The sequence below is a fragment of the Camelus bactrianus genome, chromosome 5 (genome assembly GCF_048773025.1).
Source record: "Camelus bactrianus isolate YW-2024 breed Bactrian camel chromosome 5, ASM4877302v1, whole genome shotgun sequence".
In the NCBI taxonomy this organism is placed as follows: domain Eukaryota; kingdom Metazoa; phylum Chordata; class Mammalia; order Artiodactyla; family Camelidae; genus Camelus; species Camelus bactrianus.
The window spans coordinates 53,047,270-53,069,264 of NC_133543.1; the positions used below are offsets into that span (position 1 = coordinate 53,047,270).

The 21,995-nt window shown below is 33.0% G+C and overlaps 1 protein-coding gene across 7 annotated transcripts in view; it reads left to right on the plus strand.

Moving 5' to 3' along the window:
* The first annotated feature begins 1,521 nt into the window (after positions 1 to 1,521).
* Positions 1,522 to 21,995, plus strand: part of DYNC1I2 (dynein cytoplasmic 1 intermediate chain 2) — a 46,131-nt gene continuing 25,657 nt past the window's right edge. Inside the window, exons 1-6 of one of the 7 annotated variants that reach the window (XM_045520914.2) lie at positions 1,522 to 1,677; positions 2,987 to 3,103; positions 5,172 to 5,289; positions 14,942 to 15,032; positions 19,498 to 19,557; positions 21,717 to 21,832. In XM_045520914.2, coding sequence (XP_045376870.1) covers positions 2,996 to 3,103; positions 5,172 to 5,289; positions 14,942 to 15,032; positions 19,498 to 19,557; positions 21,717 to 21,832 — 493 coding nt within the window. In that variant the 5' untranslated portion in view covers positions 1,522 to 1,677; positions 2,987 to 2,995. Of the gene's footprint in view, positions 1,678 to 1,711; positions 1,923 to 2,001; positions 2,043 to 2,964; positions 3,104 to 5,171; positions 5,290 to 14,941; positions 15,033 to 19,497; positions 19,558 to 21,716; positions 21,833 to 21,995 lie in introns of those variants that run through there. The other 6 variants (XM_010960677.3, XM_074363886.1, XM_045520913.2 and 3 more) reach the window with 6 other exon arrangements.

Here is a 21,995-nt window from a genome sequence, read left to right on the forward strand (position 1 = left end):
AGTAACTTTTGCTGTCTTTGTATATTAAAAAAAAAAAACAACTAACAACTGTGGAAACCATTCTTGCTTGATTTAGATTTCAATAGTCTGAAATGCTTCCTTTTCAAAAATTGTTTGAGAGAAAACCCAAATGCTACCTACCACACTGCAACAAAACACTGGAGAATTATTTGCTATGCTGATTAATATATTCTTATTGATTCATTGATTGCAACAGTAATCATTTTATTTGCAGGCTCAAATCTTCTATGTGTACATGATGAAATTTAAACAGAAATATAGGAATCAGGTTTTTATTGCTAACTTTCACAACTGTAACCGTCCAGCTAAGCAAGTTTACAACCACAAATGCTAGTGAAAAAGTAAGATTCTACAAATCTTCTAAATAAGGCAATTCTTCACATTCTTTGACAGAACGAGTTTACACTACATTTTCAAATTTTAGATTTTGTATTTAATCTTGCTTAAGAAGCCAAATGAAACCTTTACAAGACTTTTTTTTCTTCTAATACTGGTACATATACCCTAGAAGTGCTCTTCCCCAAATGTGCAGTGTCATACATAGGTTTGTTAGGCAGTTAGATAGAAAAGAGCACTGGGCAGGGGGAGAGGAAGGGGAAAGGAACAACTCAGAAAATAACAGTACATCTGCAGCTCAGGAGAAGGGACTTTAGAAGTTTTTACATTCTCTAAATGAGGGCCAGCAAAAGAAGCCAGCTAAAATCAAAATGCTGCAGCTGCGAAGGACCTGGTGTAATTTGACCCAATGCTCATTATAATGTAATTAACAGTACAGTTTGAGCCCCCTCCTGTAGGTATCTCCGTGTGCTTCAAGGGTAAAAACTTGCCCAAAAGGGGCTGGGCGTGCCAGAGCACAAGGAACCAGTGCTGTCAATCAACCTGAGCACAGGGAACCTGAACACAGGGAACCTGAGCTATCAATTAGCTTGATCACGCAAAGAACCTGAGCCGTTAATCAATCAATCAATCAATCAATCAATCAATCACAAAAAATGCCCCTACGCCAGGATATAAGATGGAAAAACAAAGGAGCGGCGCCATTTTCCCTCTTTTGAATTAGCCTACGCCCAATTCTCAGGAGTGTACTGTCTTCTACTACCTTTTTACTTTACTAATAAAAATCTTGCTTATATCACGTTTTCTGTCTCTCATTAGAAATTCTTTTTTTTCAGGTGACTAAGAACCGAGGTAATACTTACTCCCCTTTTCCCGGTAACAGGTTCACCGCTGGAAAATAACACTTAAAATTTGGCCAATATTGAGTTAAAGATCTTAAGATACAACACATACGCTATTGTGAGCACGGCCCAACGGACGAGAATCTATTAAGGTGAACTGCTGGAACCTTCTCTTTGGAATCTTTAAGGCCTCAAAGTGGGAAATTGGAAGCAGGAAACACTACATGTCCCAGCATACTTTGCGACTACCAATGACCACAACTCCCAGAGTGCATTGCTCGCTGCTCGAAGGTTTCCCTTAGACGTGGGGCTTGTAGTTCTCCCTGATCGTGTCAATCTGTACGGCAAGGGCGGAGGTTGCTTACCCAGCCCCAGGATATTAGGCGTAGTCTTCCAGGTTTTGGCAAAGCGGAAACACTTCTGGCCCCTAGAAGGGCTGGATTTTTTTGTCTTATCGCTAAGCGTCTGCTTTACACAGGTAGGTCACGGAGGGGCTACAACTTCCCACGGGAGAGCCCCTCTTTCTTTCTGGGAGCAACCGCGTTTTGGCGAAGCCATTTGTCCCTAAGCTCTCGCCGTAGCAGCCGCCGCCCATGTCTCTTTGTGTGCTTGGGGAAGCCGCTGAGCTAGTGGCGGCGATTTTTGGCGTTGGGGCCGAAAGAGAGGGACGTTACCGGGAAGTTGTTTGGCAGGCGGACTCTTCCTGTTCCCGCCACCTGACAGGTGGGTTGACGGTCCTTCGCTCAAGGCCCTTCTGTCTGCTGTGTCTCCCATCAGGACTCTTAAGGGCGGGTCGGCAGTTCCTGCTGTCAGCGCCGCGCGGCCGGTCTCCGGGAAGGAGAGGTGGGGAGAACCTGGTGCGGTGACTCAGGAAGGCCAGGGGCGACGAGTCCACTCCCTTCTCTTCTGGACCCTCCATAAGTGCCCCGAGGAGCGTCGAGGCTTCTTCGAAGCCCCCTCCTCCAGTGGCCCTATTCTGGACCTCGCCCTCTTGGCCGTGACCCCAGAGGAAAAGTGGCTCCTTTTCTCCTTGCTCCATTTTATAAATAAAAGTCGTTACTACTTGCTTTCACAGCGTTTTCCTTCCCCGGGCGTGTGTTGGAAGGTATCCTAATGAGGAGGTTGGAGCACAAAATTCCAGAGACTTTCTTTTCCTATGAGTTTTAATAAAGTGAAAATGTCAGTCATGGAGGCTAAAGCCTCTGAGGTTGAGCGGGCCCGTCAGGTGTATGTAGTTATTCGGTCAGACTTTGTCAATGGGTTTTGAATGAAAACATGCTTACTTTAAACATATTTGGTAGTTGATGGTAATTTTTGTGTTTTGTTTGTCCCTAATATTACTATTACGTGGTAGTTTTAGAATTTATAGGAATTTTCTGACTGCCTGCTGTTTTTATCAAACTTCTAGGAATGAATGCAAAAGTCTGGTAATAGGTTTGACCTGTGTTTTATAGCCTAAGCTTTTAATGCCAACCATATCTTCTGTTTTAATAGCAGAGACATTGTGTTAAATTTGGGCTTGTGAACATTAGAAAGCTTGCTATGTGCTAGCTACTATGCTCAACTCTGAATATTTGTTTGTTATGTACATTTGTTTATAATTTTTTTCAGGTCTTAGTAATATGTGTACTTCCATTATTTTAAAAGTAGAGTTTGTGTGTTCTCTTTAGATAGTATTGAACCACATGGCCTCTCGAAACAGTCTCTTCCCCTGAAGACTAATTTTTTGAAAGAGTGCTGCCTTTACCAATGTAATGATGATTGTAAATGATCATATGCTTCTTAAGGTCACAAACATGTCTGACAAAAGTGAATTAAAGGCAGAGTTGGAACGTAAGAAGCAGCGGTTGGCCCAGATCAGAGAGGAAAAGAAGAGGAAAGAAGAAGAAAGGAAGAAAAAGGAAGTATGTTTGATTTTTTTTTTTTTGGAAGAATAAACTTAATATAAAATAATTGGATTTCAAGTATTTATACCTTTATGTAATACTTTAAGAATAATTAAAATTCCAGCAATTGTGACTGCAAATATAGCACTCTAGGTGAAAAGTTCACAATACATATTTAGTCTTCTAGGAATATGTTTATTATGTAAAGTAAGGGGCATCTACCTTCTAATAGCTAATAAAACATGGCTTATTATATAAGAACTCATTTTGGACTTTAAACTTATCTGAATATTTTACTAGTCTGAATTGCTAATAATTTGTCAGAATAGAAAATGGCAAAGAGAAATGTGTAATAGAATATTAAGGGATTATTGATCTATTTTCATTATCATTAATAATTCAATAATTATCATGAGTCAGTCATTGAAGTATTTTTACCAAATAGTAGGTTTGATATTACCATAAAGGTGGACTGGGTACTTAGGTCTTCTGATTTTTGGCATCACCATTTCATCATGTACAGCAAATATACATTGACCCTGAACTGGAGATATTTTACTTAGTTCTGTGTTGAAATGTACATTTATCCCTATGGAAACTCTTTAGACAGATTTTTATATTTTTACCACAGACATTGTAAATGACCGGTGTTAAGATAGTTTGTCCTAAGTGTGATTTTAATACCAAGTTTTTCTATGTGATAGCCTAAACAAAAGCCAAGACTTCTAGGAATTTCTTAAGGAAAAAGAAAAATCAGTAGCAGAAAAATTGAAGGTACAGTTTATGCGCAGCATTGCTATGTTGCTGTAAAGGCCTATATTTGAAGAATTTTCTAGTTTATTCTGAATCTTTTTGTGATTTGTTATTATAAGAGGGTTGGAGCTTTAAGTTAGCAATTTGATTAAAGCTAATTGATAGAAGCTTGAGTCAGACTGGCAGAGCCATTCCAGAGTAGTATCTATAGCTTTAAACCCTTCAGGGCTGAGAGCAGATTTGGTTTTTGTTTTCTAAAGATGGCAATAAGTGGCTCCAAGGGATAACTATTACATGATTTATATCTAATTTAAAGTTTATAAACGTTACAAGAGATATTAAGTTCTAAGTATACAATTTAATAGTATTAAATGAGCCTACTAATATATTGTTATATACAGGTAAAATATCTACTTGCTAATACAGTCTTTTTGATGATTTTGATGAAATTTTCTGATGACTTCTTTCAGTTAAAATGGTATCATGGAATATTATAACTAACAAAATTTACTGCAGACAATGTACGAGTAATAGTTGCCTAGCTGAAATAGACCTTTGAGGTGTATAAATGAAACTTTTCCCTTGAAGGCTAAAATTTCACTTGAGATGATCTGAGAGTATTGAGGCTTATCTAGTTTAACTGGAAGATTTTGCTAAAACTAAATGGCTGAAAAAAAGCCGGCAAAATTTTTGATAATGAAAAATGTTTTGTGCTATGTGCAAAAGTGAATTTTAATTTTACGAGACCATACCATGTGCTTATTATCATGAATATAAAACCTATAGTTTATAAAATAAAAATAAAAACTTTTCTCCAGATGAATTTTTGACAAACATCCTCTACATAAAGTTGCTAAATACAAAGAAGACTTCATACAGAAGTTTGAGGTACTCATACTTTTTCAACAGTTAAAATTGTCCATTTACTTAAAATTTATCAACTCTTAAATAATTTAGTCATTTTTTTTATAGTGTTTTGGTATTTATATATTTGTGAGAAGATTTCCACAATTCCTGACCATGGATAGCATTTTCATACTGTAAATAAATAGAAGTTGACTGTACTTTTTGAATTTATCCCTTCAGAAAATTTTTGTGAGAATTCCTTGAATACATATAAAAATGGATCAATTTAATACATATCATTTGGATATTACTTACTAGAACTTCATTGAGAATGATTTTCATTTAATGACATATTACATGTATTTGAAACTAAGTCCACCTCCAAAAGTATACAGTATTAGCACATTATTTAAAATACATCTATTTTTTGCAAACAGAAGTGTTTCATGCCATATGTAAACTTAAGTTTTTAACTTAAAAAATTCAGACTGATCAGAAGAAGGAAGCAGTTGCTCCTGTGCAAGAAGAATCGGATCTTGAAAAAAAAAGAAGAGAAGCTGAAGCATTGCTTCAAAGCATGGGGCTGACTCCAGAATCCCCTATTGGTAAGGATGACAGCATATCCATTTATAAGAGATAGGCACGTATCCTATTCAGCTCAGATATACCTGAGATGAAGGAGCTGATTTAATATATTCTGCCTATTTTTCTTATCTGTGTCTCTTAAAAATCATTAATCTCATAATTTATTTGGAATTGACGTTTTTCCGATGTGCTTATACATAGTTATTGTGTTTGTTCAAAAGAGCTGCAAGATTAATTATATTTATTAACATAAACTGAACCAACCCATTGTCTTTTCTTGTTAAATTAGTAAATTTATTTCAATAGATATTTGTTGGACAAGTTTTCTGTGCCGTACTGTATTAAGCTCAAGGATGACTGTGATTCCTGTAGGTTAAAGAGAGGTGTAGTGAGTCAAAGTTGTAAAAGTGTATTAGTGTTCAAAGGTATAGGAGGGGAAGGAGAAGATTATAGCCGTCTGTTCTCAGTGCTAATAAGGGAAATAATATTGGTAGCAGTTTGACTTAATCTTGTTCTTTTTCTGGGCTGTTCATTTTGATAGCAGTACTAGATCAAAAAGCTGAAATAGTAGAGGTACTAAGGCCAATATAGTTACACAGAAGAAAGCATTAAATGCTTACTTAAGGTAATTCCGAGCTGGGTGCTGTTACATAGTATTTTGGTTGACATAGCCTTTGTCATTTAGGGACCTAAAATTTCAGGGTTAGTTTGTGGGTTAATTCCATCTAGTCCAGGGGATAAATACCAGAGATAGTGTCTGCTGTATGCCTGTTGTTGTGAACTGCAGCATAACTGTCCTTGAGCTACTGTTTCTAAAAGGTTTCGAGATGAAAAAACTGGGTACTCCCATGATTGGCTTCATTGTTACTTCTTTCAGCTTATTTGCCTTTTCCTTATTGGTAGAATTTGAAGATTGAAATATGTTAATTTTTATGACTTTATTTTGTAAACTTGAGTTACTTGTTGCAATTTTTGAAAGTAAATGAATCAAAACACTTTTTATCTTTAAAAAATACTTTAGTAACTGAACCAAGTTGCTTTTTAGCTGAGTGGTCATTTTCTTCTGAGCCTTTGCTTTGTTTTCCTCATGTAGAACTTTTTTTTCTTTTCTATTCTCTTTAGGACTTCAGTTTCACTAAATTCATTTGCTCATATTTCTCGGTTTATGGCCTATTTCCATCATCTGTTCTTGAAAGACTGTTCTTTAGTTGTGTGTGTTGTGTGTGTGTTTCTCCCTCATTTCCCATCTCCAATTCCATTTTCTTTTTCAATCTTGCATTAAGTACCCATTCTTGCATTTTTAACATATGTGCATTTGATCTGTCCAATATATGTTTACATTTTTCAAGATTTCATATATCTTTGCGTGGATATGTTTTATATACATAAATGACATTGTGCTATATGTCTCATTCTGTTTTTTTCAAGCAGCATTGTATTTGAGATTTACCCATGTTGCTGCATGTAGATCTAGTTATTTCTGACTGATACATAATATTCCATCACATACTATATTTTATTTATCTGTTTCCCAGTGATACACACTTGATTGCTTCTTTCTCTTTGCTTTGCTATTGCAAGCAACATTTTAAAGAGTATATTCTTTCCCCTCCTACCCCCATCCCTGCTACGCAGGACTGTGGAAGTTCTCTGGAGTGTATGCCAAAGAATTGACTTGCTGTGTTTCTGTGTGTAGGCTCACTTATATTCATTAGGTTCTGCATACCACCCTCAAGAATAACTATAAATGTTTACCCTCCCATTACCAGTGTACGAGAAAGTAGCTATTTCACCATATCCATAGCACTTGATATTATCCAGCTTTCTGATTTTTGCCTTTTTGATGGGTATAAAGTGATATACCAAAATGTTTTAATAAATGTTTATCTATTTACAGTGAGATGGGCCATTTCTTCATATATCTATTAACCATTCAGATTTTCCCTTCTATGAATTGCTTATTCATATTCTTTGCCCATTTACTATTGGGTTCTTTATCTTGCTGTAGGAGTTCCTTGTATACTTTAGGGAGGACTTTGTCTGTTTTAGTCTCTTTAAAAATACCTTCTCCTAGTCTATTACCTATTAACTCTTTTATTAAACAGAATCCCTCATTTTGATATGTTTAAATCCTTTATTTTGATAATGGTCAGATCTACCACTTATTTTTTTTTTTTTGTCTGTCTTAAAAAATTCTTTCCTATTTTGAAGATGCAAATATATTCTTCTATGTTTTTTCTATTAGGCTTTATAATTTTAGCCTTCACTTTTAGGTATTTGGGTTATATTTTGGAATATAGTATGAGATAAGGTTCCAACCTAATTTTTCTCCATATAGTTACCTAATTTCCTCAGTACCATTTATTAGATAGTCCATCTTCTCCTCCACTGGTATCTGATGCCAACTTTATCATTCAGTCAATTTTCGTATATCCATGGGTATTTCTGGGTTCTGCATATTCACTGTTGATCCATTTGTCTGGTTCTATATTATTAATTCACGGTTTTAATTACTATGGCTTTGTGTTAGTATATCCTAATTTCTTATATAGAAAATCACTCCTTCTCTTTTCTTCTTTTTGAAAATAGCCATAGCTTCACAGAATTTTTCTTCCCTTAAAAAAAATTATGAAGTTTCCCCTGAAAACCTTGCTGTACTATATATTGCATTTAGTTGTGTGTTTTTAGTCTTTTTAAATCTGGAAATTCTCCACACACATACTACTTTTTGCCCCCTCACTGACTTGTTGAAGAAAAATGGACCAATTTGGTCTCTAGAATGTGTTCCCTCCTAGGTTTGTGTGATGGTTTTCTCACATTTAAACTCTTGTTCCTCTGTCCTTTATATTTCGTCTAAACTGGAAATTAGATTTTTAAAACTTGATTAGCTTCAGTTCAGGCTGTTTGGCAAGAATGTCTCACAGATGATTCTGTGTACTTCATGTCACATCACATCAGTAGCAGATATGTCTGGTTGCTGAGTTATCAGTGATACTAAGATTGATTACTGTGTTATGATTGTGACAGCCAGGCTTCTCCATCATAGTTACATTTTTTTCTTCCTTATGACTAGCAAGTAATAGCTGGAGGTGATACTTTGGTACCATGTGAATATTCATTTCTCCATCAACTTTTCACCAAGTGGTTTTAATGTTTATTGATGATTCTTATCTAAATCAGTTATTTGATTAGGAGTTGGAAAATTGTTTTTATAATTCCATCATTCCTTCTTTTATTGGCTGAAATTCTTCTGTAAAGGGGAGGTTTCCCTCAGTAACTAGGACTGTTTGGTTACCCTAAATGTATTTTCCTGTTAGAAAAGCAGAAGACATATTAAATTTTTTTCACTTAGTTACTAATAGTCACCTCCAGGGGTGGCAGATGAGTTTTTGCATATGTTTTAAAAATTAATTAGCTAATATTTTATATAGGATTTTTGTATATATACTCATAAATGAAATTTGCCTTTAATTTTCTTGCACTGTACATGTTCAGTGGCTGTCATAGTTATGGTTTTAAAATAAATTGGACAGCTTTCCCTTTTGCTGTTTTATAAAACAGTTGTAAAAGATAGGATGTTACCTGTTCCTTGAAATCTTGGTGGAAGTCAACTGTAAAACTGCCTCAGATTATGCTTTTTTTCCCCCAGGATAATGGATAGTAGGGGTTATTCACCATTTCAAGGTTTTTTTAATGGTTATAATCTATTTATATTTTCTATTCTTACATGAGTTTGATCTTTTTAAAACAATAATAAACATTTAAAAATTTTTTATTTTACTGAGTTATAGTCAGTTTACAATGTTGTGTAACAATAATAAACATTTATTTTCTCCCAGTTCTTGCCTGTCAGGAATTTGGTAGTGGCTTAGCTGAGTGGTTGTGGCTTAGAGTCTCTCATGGGGTTGAAGTCAAGATGTCAGTCAAAGCTCTGGTCATCTGAAGGCTTGGCTGGGACTTTGCTTTCAAGGTGGCTCACTTACGTGGCTGGCAAGTCGGTGTTGGTTGTTATTGGGAGGCCTGAGTTCCTATCCACATGGGCCATTCCGCAGAACTGCTCGAGTGTCTTTGTAGCATGTCAGCTGGGCTCTCCCAGAGTGAGCAATCCAAAGAGAAAGAGAGCCAGAAGGAAGCTATCCTTTGTATGACTTACCTTGGAAGTCACAGAGCATTGCTTCTGCCACATTCCTTCTGTTGGAAGAGAGCCACTAAGTCTGGCCCACATTCACAAAGAATTTTGATATTCTTTAACATCTCCAAAATATATACAACAGACTCATAGGCTCGTATTTTGAGATCATCATATGCTTTTTCCCTTTTAATGTATTATGATGATTTATATTGGTAGATTTTCTAATGTAAAAGCATGCTTACATTCTGGATAAACCCAACTTAGTTATGAGAATATTTTTCTTATATATGCTAATATTTTATTTAGGAGTTCTTCATTTGTACTTATAAGATAGACAGGCTTATAATTTTTTCCCTTTTACTGTCTTTTGTCTGGTTTTATTACAGTGGTTATAGTAACCTCATTAAATGAGTCATGTGGTTTTCCACCCTCTTCTGTTCTCTCACAGATACCTAAAGATCTTTCCAGTGTTTATTTAAAGTTAAGCCTGGAAAATATAGGACACAGATGAAAGCAGTGACTATCAAACTTTCTTGACAATAACCCACAATAAAAAGCACATTTTATATCATGATCCAGTGTGGATACTTGTTTTTCTTTTCACTACAAATGTATTTATTAAATATTTTAAAATTGTATAAGTAAGTATAAAAACACTGCTAGAATATTCAGGAGGATTTATTAAAAACATCTGTCTGGTGTTTACCTAAAATGGACTTTTTTCCTTTTTTAAAAATTCTACTGAAAAGAATTTGTTTTTGTAAAAAGATACAGCTAATAAAACCTCTCTTAGGTCTTCTTTGCTGGTAGATTCTTATTTATTTGGTCACTTGACTGCTTTTTGTCAGATATCCTTGAGAGCAGGCACAATACATTATATTTTTATCCATGGTGTCCAGCACAGGCTAGACACTTAAATGTTTGTTCAGTTATTAGGTCATATGTCTTTCCATCTGGTAAGACAAAATAAAAGACATCTGCTTTAAAAACAACAACAAAATCTTGTTTAAATTTTAGAAAAATGCATAGTGGAAATAGATATTTGAATATTTCATAAAAGAAGTGTGACTTGCTTTTTCTTTTTTAACAAACTATAGGTGGCCAGTCTTAAGGAAGTTAATTTTAGGCAGAACTTTCAAGACATGTTTTATCAAATGTGGAGTTACTAAACACGAATGTTAAAAAATAATAAAGTGAATCTCTTTTTATACGTATAACTACTGTTTTAACCATCTTGTAAGGAGATGAAAGCGGGTATTGTCAGTTACTCTGCAGCCTGAGTCTGTATCAGTAGGGCACACAATATGTTCATTAGTGTGATAATCAATATTCTTTTATTAGGAAGAAACAAAAGAAGTTTGATAGTCAAAATAAGTATTGCTTCATTTATTTCCCTCCATTGTGATTTTTGAATATTTTAAATTTGATTTTTTTTCAGTTTTACTGAGAAATAATTGACATACATCACTGTATGTTTAAGGTGTACTGCATGATGATTTGATTTATAAATTGAAATAATTACCACAATAGTTAGTTAACATCCATCATCTCATACAGATACAGTAAAAAGAGAAGGAAAAAAAACTGGTTTTTGTGATGAGAACTCTTAGGATCTATTCTCTTAAAGTTTCCATTTAATACTAAATCTTTTGTACCATTTAAAGCCTGTATGTATCATAACAGCGGTGTTAACTCTAGTCATCATGTTGCACTTCACATCCACAGTACTTATTTATCTTAGAAACAGTAAATCTGATTTTTAGATAGAATGACTTCCATGTTATAAAGTCATATGTTTCATAATTATCCTAATTTTAACAATAATTCCTTATTGTATTTTAATACTGTAAAATTTAATTTTTATTCAATTTCTTTTAAAAAATTTACCTGATGTTCCAAATTATGTTGAAGAGAATAAAGGAGATGAAACTTTTAGGGGATATTAGGGGAGGCTATTTAAAGTTCATTATCAGGAGAAGGGGCCATAGGAAAGGGAGAAGTTAATATTTCAGAGAATTAAGGTTTAAGGCAACATCTTTCAGGACAAAAAGAGTAGCACAGTATGAAAAAGTTACTTAAATGTTAATATTCCAGGTTAGGAATGTATCCACAAGGGGGCGTTACTGTAGCTCAGACTGAGTTAGAGTGCTGAGTATCCTAGATGAGCTACCAGAGGCCTCAACTTTGGGTTACCTCAGAAGCTCACTCCTTCCGTTTCACTGTTTTCTACCAATTCTCCCGCTCCCTACATTCACTGTTCACCTTTTGTAGGTTCTTCATCCTGGCAAAAGCCCCTTCTTGCTAGAGGCTTTCTCCTCCTTGAAAAATAACTGGGCTGTGCACCATTCCTCACTCCTGAGACTTCTGTATAGTTCTGAGTGGTTGACTCAAACTTAACTCTAATTCTAAACCTAGGTGCATTCCCAGGTCCTTTGTGGTTTTAAAATTTCTAGTTTTTTCTTCACAGGCAGCAATGTTAATTTTATATCCTTGGAAGGCCAAGATCTAAGCTAGCAGGAAAGGCCTTCTTGCTTGGCTTTTTGTTCTAGAGAATCAGAGTCACAGCCTTATAGTGTTACTTATATGATCAGTGAATGCCATGGTGTAGATTTGTTTTTCAGTTTACTTCACATTTCTTCCTTGGTTTTCAAAGAAGGAAATAGGTATCTGTGCTCTAAACTTCTAAGGAAGCTTAAGTTCATTCACATGATTCACTTATATATGTTAATATTAAATCTTTTGTAACATTTAAAGCCTGATTTTAAGCTTTTATATACAGAACTGTGGATCTGATTGAATCACTGTTCTTATGCAAATCATCTCAGATACTTGGCAAACGCTAATTAATAATAGCTTATGTTATTTCTAAAGCTGATTGGACTCTTAAATAATCTTTAAAAATAAACTCTAGAATTAAGTCTTTTCTGAGCTTTGAGAGATGAGTTATTTTAGTTTTTTTTAACTTCCTTGAATGCATGCTTTTATTTGTTCTTGAGGGTCATTTCTTGGAGTCTGGGAGTATAGTGGTATTACCTCGTTGTCCAATTACTGTATTCTTTGATTTTTCTAGACTAATTGGGTTAAAATATGGTAGTCATCAAATAATGCTACCCTTCTTTTTTTTCTCGTTAACATTCTTCCTCTTTCAATAGTAATTTTCTTTTTCTAGATTTGTCCATTCTGTGGTATAGACTATTTATTATTGCAAGATGAATTTGATGAACCAGATAATAACTTTGAGTCCTTAATGAGTCTTCTTTTTTAGCTGACTTGAAAACTGTCTCTTGGTAGAAAGAATATAGTTCTGGGATAGAGATTTTTATCTGATCACAAATTTGAAGTTATGGTGATTTATTTTGCTTCTGCCTGAGAAACCATGGTAACGTGGTTGCTTCACCCCTGTAATTTATTTATTTCTGAAACTTTTATTTGAGAATTGGCTAATTTAGTATACTTATTTATGTATATTTACCATTTAACCTGTTTTCATAAAGAATTTGAAATAACATTTTTTAATATAGTCTTAACCAATTAAGATACTGGTGATGAGCTTGTTGAGTGGAGTCACTGATATTTGAAGTCACCAGAAAGGAAAAAAAAACATTAAACTGGAAAAGAATTTTATAATTTATCACAAATAATTAGATTGATAGGAATGTTACTATTTTCCTCAAATCTTTGTTACTTAGAAAAATTATTTCCCTAAGCCTGAAGTTAAGTATGTAATTTAAAGACTACAAAATTTCCTCTTTGAAGATCTTTTAATATGAAAACATTGTGGTATCTCACTGTAATTTAGTAAAAAAAAATATTTGTGCTTACAGTGCAGTAGGCAAACCACTCTTAAGATTACTCTTTATCCCTGTATCAATTGGTACTTAGACTAGGGGAAGCCTCACAGTGAGAAGTGGACTAAAAGATGAGAAAATGTAACCTAAGAGAAGTCAGGGGTCATTAATGTTCTTTTATTTCAAATATAAGTCACGTTTAGCTACTTGGAGTTATACCTGCAGCACATACCATAGTGCCATCCACGTGTGAACTACATGAAGACAATCTGGTTTCAGCATTGTTTCTGAGATTTAATCACAAAATTAGAAACATTCGATTATTTTTTTTATAGTTTTTTGAAATTTGAGCAAGAATTAACCACTGTATCTTGGGAAACAAACATTCTAGCTAAGATTTTTTTCGCGTTATTATTGGTTTCCAGTAGAATCTGCCATTGAAAAAATAAGACTGATGAGTTTTGTACTTATGTTTAAGATGTAATTGATCTTACTATACTTGCACATTTTGCTAGATTAGCAAACCCACTGTTTTTACTGAAGCATGTGTAAATATTTAAACATAATTTTAAGGGTTCAGTGAATGTGACTATTCCAGAAACGCAGACTTTTAATTAAATACATACTACTTTAGATTGGCTCCTCTGTAACTAGGAACTTACCATCTTTTCAGTAGACTGTTAAAAGAAGGGCTTGCAGCTCAACATAAAATGTATTAGTCACTTAATATTATACATTGAAAAATTATTTTAAAAAGATACTTGGGATTGGGAACATTTGTGGTAAAATTTAACCAGAAGATGGCAGTGATGATCCTCCTATACTCCCTGCAATGGTAATCAAAAAGTTTTACAAATGAAATAGCATGAAGTCTGCATGTTCAACTGTTGGTATATAATGTTAAAAGTGACAAGTTAGGGGAAATCATTTGCTGTTTGTTTATATACTATGAAAAATATGTATTTTTCTATAAGAAGGGATTAAGAATATTTTGGGTGTCTGTATCTTTGTCTGTACACTTCAGTTTTTTCTGAATACTGGGGTAAGGAAGTTACCATTAAGTCTTGCCTTATTTAAGTTGCATGCATCACTTTATGTTATGCATCACGTCTAGAAGGCATGCTGTTTTATGGCCTGTTTGCATTTTTCACCCAAATTGCTGGAAACTAATGGACATTTTAAAGGAGCCATTCCTTTAGCAATAGTCATTTCTCTAAATTGGCCCTTTACTTTTCGTGGAGGGAAAATGAAATCATTTAAGACATTAATTTCTTTTTGAAAGAAAAAATTATTTGACAAAATGAACATTTTAAGATAGATCTCAGAAGACCAGAGAGTAAATGACTTTTGAAGCAAAATTCAGAGTTTTGGTTATAATTATAAATGATCTGGTAATCTTAAAAGTGAAAAATTAGAAAGGGGAGAAGGAATGCTCTCCTTTGAAAATTAATGCCCACGTTTGGCATTGGCTGAGATGAAGATGCATCCTTCCATAATCTTGCTTTTTTTTTTAATATAAAACCCAAATGCATTTTGCCAGAGAAATTGCATGAATTGTCAGCATGCATTGTTAACTTTGTCTTTTTCCTCTTCTTTCTACTGTTCATTTTCATTCATGTACTTTTGGTTTTTGGTTTGCCATTATTTTTTCTTTTTTGTTAATTACTTCATGTTAAATTACTTTTGAAACGTCATAAGCTGAGCAACCTCTCCGTGTAGTAACAGCGGATACCTGTCTATTTCACTATTTAGTCCCTCCTCCTATGTCTCCATCCTCCAAATCCGTGAGCACACCGAGTGAAGCTGGAAGTCAGGACTCTGGAGATGGCGCAGTGGGATCTAGGTATAGTAATTTTCTTTCAATATTTTAATGATAGCATGCATTCAGTGCCCAGATACTGTCAGTCCTATAGAGGGACTCTGTAAATAGTTATGTTGAGTTAGTCCCAACATTTTGAAATCTAAATGGCGTAGAAATTGTTTGTTGTAAATTTGGGGGAAGATTTTTTCTTTAACAGTATTTTACTGTCACACTTGATTAACTTAGCACTGGCTAGTTAACTGCTTTTATGCTGACTATTTTATATTAAAAATAGAAGTGTTAATTCATTTAAATTTTTTCCATTTAAGCAAACTTTGTATTGGCTATTATGTAAATGTTTTGGGTACAAATAGTGTGAAACCTCTCTATTATGCTTAATTTCCATTCTGTAATTGCAAATTTAAACAATTCAGTTAAACAACGCTATTCTGTTCTATTAAGTTCCAATTAAGATAGAAAATAATAATGCATAAAATATCAAGAATAAGGAATAACTGCTCTGCAAACCTTAAGAGTATATACTCACTTGAGGGCATTATGCTAAGTGAAATAAATCAGACAGGGAAAGACAAATACTGTATAATCTCACTTTTATGTAGAATCTTAAAAAAAAAAAAACAAGCTCATAGATACAGAGAACAGATTGGTGGTTGGCAGAGATGGGGGATGAAGGGTGGGTGAAATGGATGAAGGGGGTCAAAAGGTACAAACTTCCAGTTATACAAAAAATAAGTCATAGGGATGTAATGTACAGCATGGAGACTATACTTAATAATACTGTGCTGCATATTTGAAAGTTGCTGAGAGAGTAGATCTTAAAAGTTTTCATTACAAGAAAAAAATTTTGTGACTTACATGGTGATCATTTCACCATTAATACAAATATTGAATCATTGTTATGCACCTGAACTAATATAATGTTATATAACAATTACACCTCAATTTTTAAAAAAATATTTACTTCCAAGTTTTCCTAAACTGGCATCTTCCTTGTAAAACAATATTTAATGCTTGTTTTAGGATTCTGCATACATGTTGGGACTTGATTTTCAAAAGTTCAGTAAGATTTCAGCTTCTTTCCAAAGATCATATTGAGAAAAATATTATTACTTATTTCTCAAGTGTTTGTTTAACAGCATTATATTTTTAGACTTCTTGTGACAGCTAAAATGAAATTAAACATAGCTAGTTTAAAAAGTTAAAAATCTTTATTTAGAATCCTTATTTTGGGCTGAGAAGTTAAATGTCTTCCTCAGGAAAACCTCAACACACCTTTTAATAAGAAATAAACTAAGAAGTTTTATTTTCTTTGTGCCTCTGATTGAAGTTACAAACAAGTAATGAATATCTAAAAGACAGGGCAAGAAAAAAGAAGCAAAGGAGCCAGCTAATCCAAAAACTCAATACTTTAATCAGTTTCTGAATAATCAGGTTATCATTAACAATTAGAAGGCACAAAAGGCTCACCAGCTTGAATTTGAGATGTGCTTTCCAAAACTGTTCTGTATATACAACCAAAATTGCGAATCTAAGCAATACTGTTGTTGAAGGTAAATGACGTAACTCTGTCATTTAAGGAAAGTCAAAAGTTTCTACTTAGAAATAATATTACTTTATAAAACAGAATGTATTATAGATTAAAGACTAAATTTGTTTAGTCAATTTATTTTTAAAGGCTAAATTTATTTGTTTCATATCTGTATATTTTTATACAAATACGTTAGTATTCCTTTGCTAGTAAGCAAGTGGTATTTTTTAAGAGAAGGGCTTTTTATTCTCCCTTCTACAAATTGCCATAGTAAAACTATTTCCCAAGGTATTTATTAAATTTCTTTGTTTGATATTATATATTATTTTAATGCAGATACTGTGTTCATTCTGGACTCATTGTTCTTGATTTTTGAATTAGGAGTAGAAAGATTATTTTAATGCAACATCAGCAAGCTTGCTTTCAAAAATACTATGTAACATCTTAGTGAATTAAATATGTCCTCCTGAGTTTCACTGGAAAATTTTGAGATTATTAGAGAGACCCGTTGGAATACTGTAAATAGGTATCGGAATAAATAACTATTAAGAAAAATATTTTGTGTTAGAATACATATTAATCAAATTGCCAATTTAATGTTAAATGCTGTAGTTTACCACAGAAAATAAAATGTTCATAGTCCTTGCCTTCCTGGAACTTGCATTCTGGTGATTACATCATTAATTTACAGATGTTATTCGCTATATTGAAAGTTCTAAGAATAGTGTGCTAACTTGTGTTTAAAGTGTAGATTTGTAATGATGAGATGTAAAACAAGAAAACAGGTATTTAAATATCTTTAGGGGTATTTGTTTTTATTAGAGAATGAGTAATAGTTTAACAGAAGAAAAAATTCTCTTTTTGAATGAGGTGACTATATCTTTTTAATTTTAATATATACTTTGCCTCCTTTGAGAGCACAGACTCATTTTTAATTGTTAGTTTTCAAGAGGGCTGAGTATGTTCACTTTTTAATATATATTATACACTCAAAACTATGAATTCATTACATCATTCTAGATTTCATTATTGAGAGATAATTAATGTTGTTAATTGCTATCGGCAGTGAAATAATAGCATTTTTTAATATGTGGCTTTAAAAAAAATTGCTAGGGTCTGAGAATGAAACACTTGAATCGAGCTTGCATTATGATAATGAAAGAATAAACTTGAAAATGCATGAAGATGTGTGAGATATGAACCTGTACACTCAACTCCATTAGCTGGCCGAGACAGTACAAGATTCCATACTTGGAGAGTAGGGAAAATCATGTTAGACATTACCAAATATGATATCAAAACATCTAAATCATTATTTGTAAGTGTCAAAAATTTCTTTTGGGCCCGGTGGTAATTTATAAATAAATATATAAAAGGCCATGAGAAGTGATATTTCTCTAACTTTGCAGGTTAGGAAGTTGCATGTCATTAAGTTTCTAGTTCACTTTCCCAGTCACTTCTGTTATCTCTAAAATATAGGTGACATTCAGTTGAGTAATCCATGCCTCTTGTTCCTTTTTTCCATTTTTGATCAGGCTTCTGATTTTATATCTCAGAATATTGGAATTTTACTTTGTATGTCTGCTGATGCCTTTAACAAATGTAATCCTGTATTCGTTGTACAATGTGTTTTCAGTACTGGCTCTATTTTAAGGTAAAGCTTTACTTGATTTTAGACTAAAATGACATCTTTAACAAGGAGGTCTATGTCATTGGTAATAGCTAGAGCTCTCATATAATGTAAAGGCTGTGAACAGAACATTCCTTGAAGAGCATCTTATAGAACCCGTTCTGGTTTAACAAAGCCTAAGTTTGTTGCTGTTCATTGCTTAGTACAGAGTAAATATTCACTATGGCCTCTTCTTTGCATACGCACAATTCTGTTTAAATTTCAAGATCTTTATATTTTTTAAATGAAGAATTTCTGTAGTTCAGTCCATCTGATTGCTTTTACTGATATATAGGCAAATATAGAAATCATTTCTTGTATTTAAATATTATAGCAGTTTTAGTTGCATATTATAATTTTTTATGTAAGTGAGAAACAAATATATTTGACAAAAATGGTAGCTTAACTTTTTAATAGGGCCTTTGAGCATTATACAGTACATAATTATTACATATAGCTAACCTATAAGAATGCTGTTGTGATAAAGTACCTTTTGTACTAAATGACTAAATTTGCCTTAAATCTTTTGGAAAAGATTCGGTGTAAGTTATTTACCCAGTAGGCAAAGCTGAAACACAACTGAATATTTATTGAGGATTATTATTCTACTGAGTTTAGTTAAAGTATATCCTTTGAACATAAATTATTTTTCTTGGGGAAAAATCTATTTTTTCCTAATGACAAATCTTTAGTTGCTTTCTAAAGCAGATGACATATAAGCCCAAGGCAGTGCTTAACCCATGAATTACAGAAGGGTCACATTTTGGAAACTTTAGCTATTATGTATCCCAGTGGAATATTCTTTGGTTTCCTTACCAAAAGGCTTATGTGTTGACTCATTTCCTTCACCAATATGACAATTTCCTGCACACATTTAATGCTTTGGGCAAGATTATAATATGTTAGCCAAGATGTTTTTACTAATGTTTTTTTCATTAGGAAACTTAAAATTTCAACTATTTTTATAGCCTTGCTTGTCATCCAAAAATAATGTGTTATTTGGGTTATTGGATGTTTTGGCTGTTCTTATCCATTATTATGCAATATTACTTTCCCATAATCTGAAAATGCTGTCTTTTAACTATTCTGGGTTGTATGTTTGCATCTTTAACTATATTATGCTTATTGCATGCACTACAGCATTGAGTGATACCTGGTGTTTTTGCATACTAACCAGAACATGTGGTTTTTAATTGTGAACATAACTTTAGCTATTCATAGAATGTATTTGCTTGACTAACTTATGGCCTTTTTTGCTAATGCTTCATGGTTGTCCTACAACCATTTAGGACGCTGCATTGGGATACAGATCCATCAGTTCTTCAGCTTCACTCAGATTCCGATTTGGGGTATTGAATAGATTTATTACCTTCCCTCTTTTATAATTAATTTGATTCTTTGTGAAATTGTCCTAATTTTATTTTGCTTAAATTTCTAATATGCAGTATATAGTTAGGAAAAAAGTGATATTTTACTGTGACATCTTATTTATCCTCTATCACTATTGAAGGAAATATTTTGTGTATCTGATTTTATAGGTACCCTAAGTCTACCTATTTAAATATCCAAATTACTTTTATTATTTCTATATTTTTGATGTAAGTTTTTCTATGATACAAACTTGCCAAATTTTTTCTAATACATATTCTACATGAAATTGAACCTTTTCTAGGTTACTCAACCTGAATATTAATTTATTTTCCTGTATTAAGATTCCCTGATGACTTCTAAAGATTTGAGAGGAACAGAGCTATTGGTCTCTGTACTGTGGCCCCATATTGTTATTGGTTTGTTCATATATTCATTTATTCATTCACTTATTTATTCTAGTCTCCAATGCAAATTATAAGTGTTTGCTGCTGCCGTTGTGTCTGACTCAGATAGCTCTTTCCCTTGGTAATTTGCAGCTTCTAAAACATATGACTGGTACCTTGAGGAGTTATGTCTAAAATAAGAGTAAATAAGTCTTGAATTAGGGCATATAAGAAAAGTGTATGAACTTGTATATTAACTGGAAGGCCTCTTTGTTGGCTACCCTGAGGCTCCTCCCATCCCTAGTTGCTTGCTTATTCTCAATACAAGTGGCTTTGGATAAGTGAGGTATTACCTCCCTAAATCTATCACTAAATCTTAGACTATTTTGTATGTTTGTTCTAGTATTGTGATTTTTATCTATTAGACCCTACTCAGTGACTTGTTTAAATTTTGTTGGCTTGACTGTCTTTTTTTTCCAGATATGTGAATGATTTATTTTTTATATGATTCATGTCTTAAAAATCAGAATATAAAGTTTCTTATTTCAGATTTTATTCTTAAAATACTAGATTACTTCATATGTTCTTAAATATTCCCACTTAATTCTTTGATTATGCTTTTTGTTTCTTTAAGGTTAAGCTATTCCCAAGGTAGACAACACATTAAAAATTTCTTATGGCCTACATTTGGGACCCTAGAGAAAATTAATTTTTTAAATGTACTGACTTTATTAGACTTTTTATACAGAGTTTTTATAAAAGAAAAAATTATTATATTATCAATTTTATATATATATATATATATATTTCAGATATCCTGATTTATATTCTGGAAGTTATAGCAATGTTTATTAGATTTTTTTTTAAGACAGCTTCATAATTAAGAACTTCTTTGGGGGCTTGAAAGCAAGCTTTATTTGGTTTAGAATTTAGACATCTACTATAATAACCAAGAAAAGATCCCCCAGATATCTAATAAAAGAGATTTTTCTTTTGGTACATTTTCCTTAGCCACAGCTCTCTTCTGTTTGTCGAAAAAGAATTTATTCCTCCTATTTAAAACAGAAGTGACTTCAGTAATTTCATGGTATTCAAAAGATACGTTGTGATACTCTAGGTCTAAAATATCTGTACCATAGTTTGTCCATATGTAGATCAAGGACAATATTGGCTATGCAGAGATTAGAAATTTAAAGTTTAAATATTTTATTTTAAAATCTAAATTGACTGTATTATTCTCAATTTCTGCAAAATATAAGTAGAAAAAAAATGATTTTCAATAGAAACTTAGTTTTCAGTCTTGAAGTTTCCTAATGGTGAAGAGAACTAAACATGGTCTGAGTGAGATCCATGTATTTGACTCTCAAAAAAATGCAGAATTATATCCCTGCCAAAAACAGTTCTTATAATCAACCATATTAAGCAGTCTGCTCTGAAATTCCTATCCTCTTTCTCTGTTATTACACATTTGCTCTAAGAAAGTAAATTATTTGCCTTTTTAAAGTGAAAAATCAACACCTTGAATGATTCAGAAATATCTTTTGTGTTTGCTGCCTTTTAATTCTTTTGTTAAAATAAAACCAATTAATTGTTCATCTAAAATTTCTTGAATAAAACAGGGATTTAAATTATAGTGTTGGATATACAATGTTTAATTCTTACTTTTCCAAAATAACATGGTTTGATGTAGTTAAAATGTATCATTTGTTGTATTTATTAAACATTATAAAAACATTTATTTTCACTTTGTTTAGACGAGGACCTATTAAACTTGGAATGGCTAAAATTACACAAGTTGACTTTCCTCCTCGTGAAATCGTCACATATACAAAGGAAACTCAGACTCCAGTTATGGCTCAACCCAAAGAAGGTATCTGTCCTTCATATGATTGTCATTAAGCCCCCATATTAAATGAGTGGATTCTTTCTTTCTTTTTTTCCCCCTTCCTTTTTTGTTTTTTGGCATATTTTCTCAAGGAAACATAAAACTAATGCTTTGGGTTTCTGAATTTATGTATTTGTTCCTTCGAGTC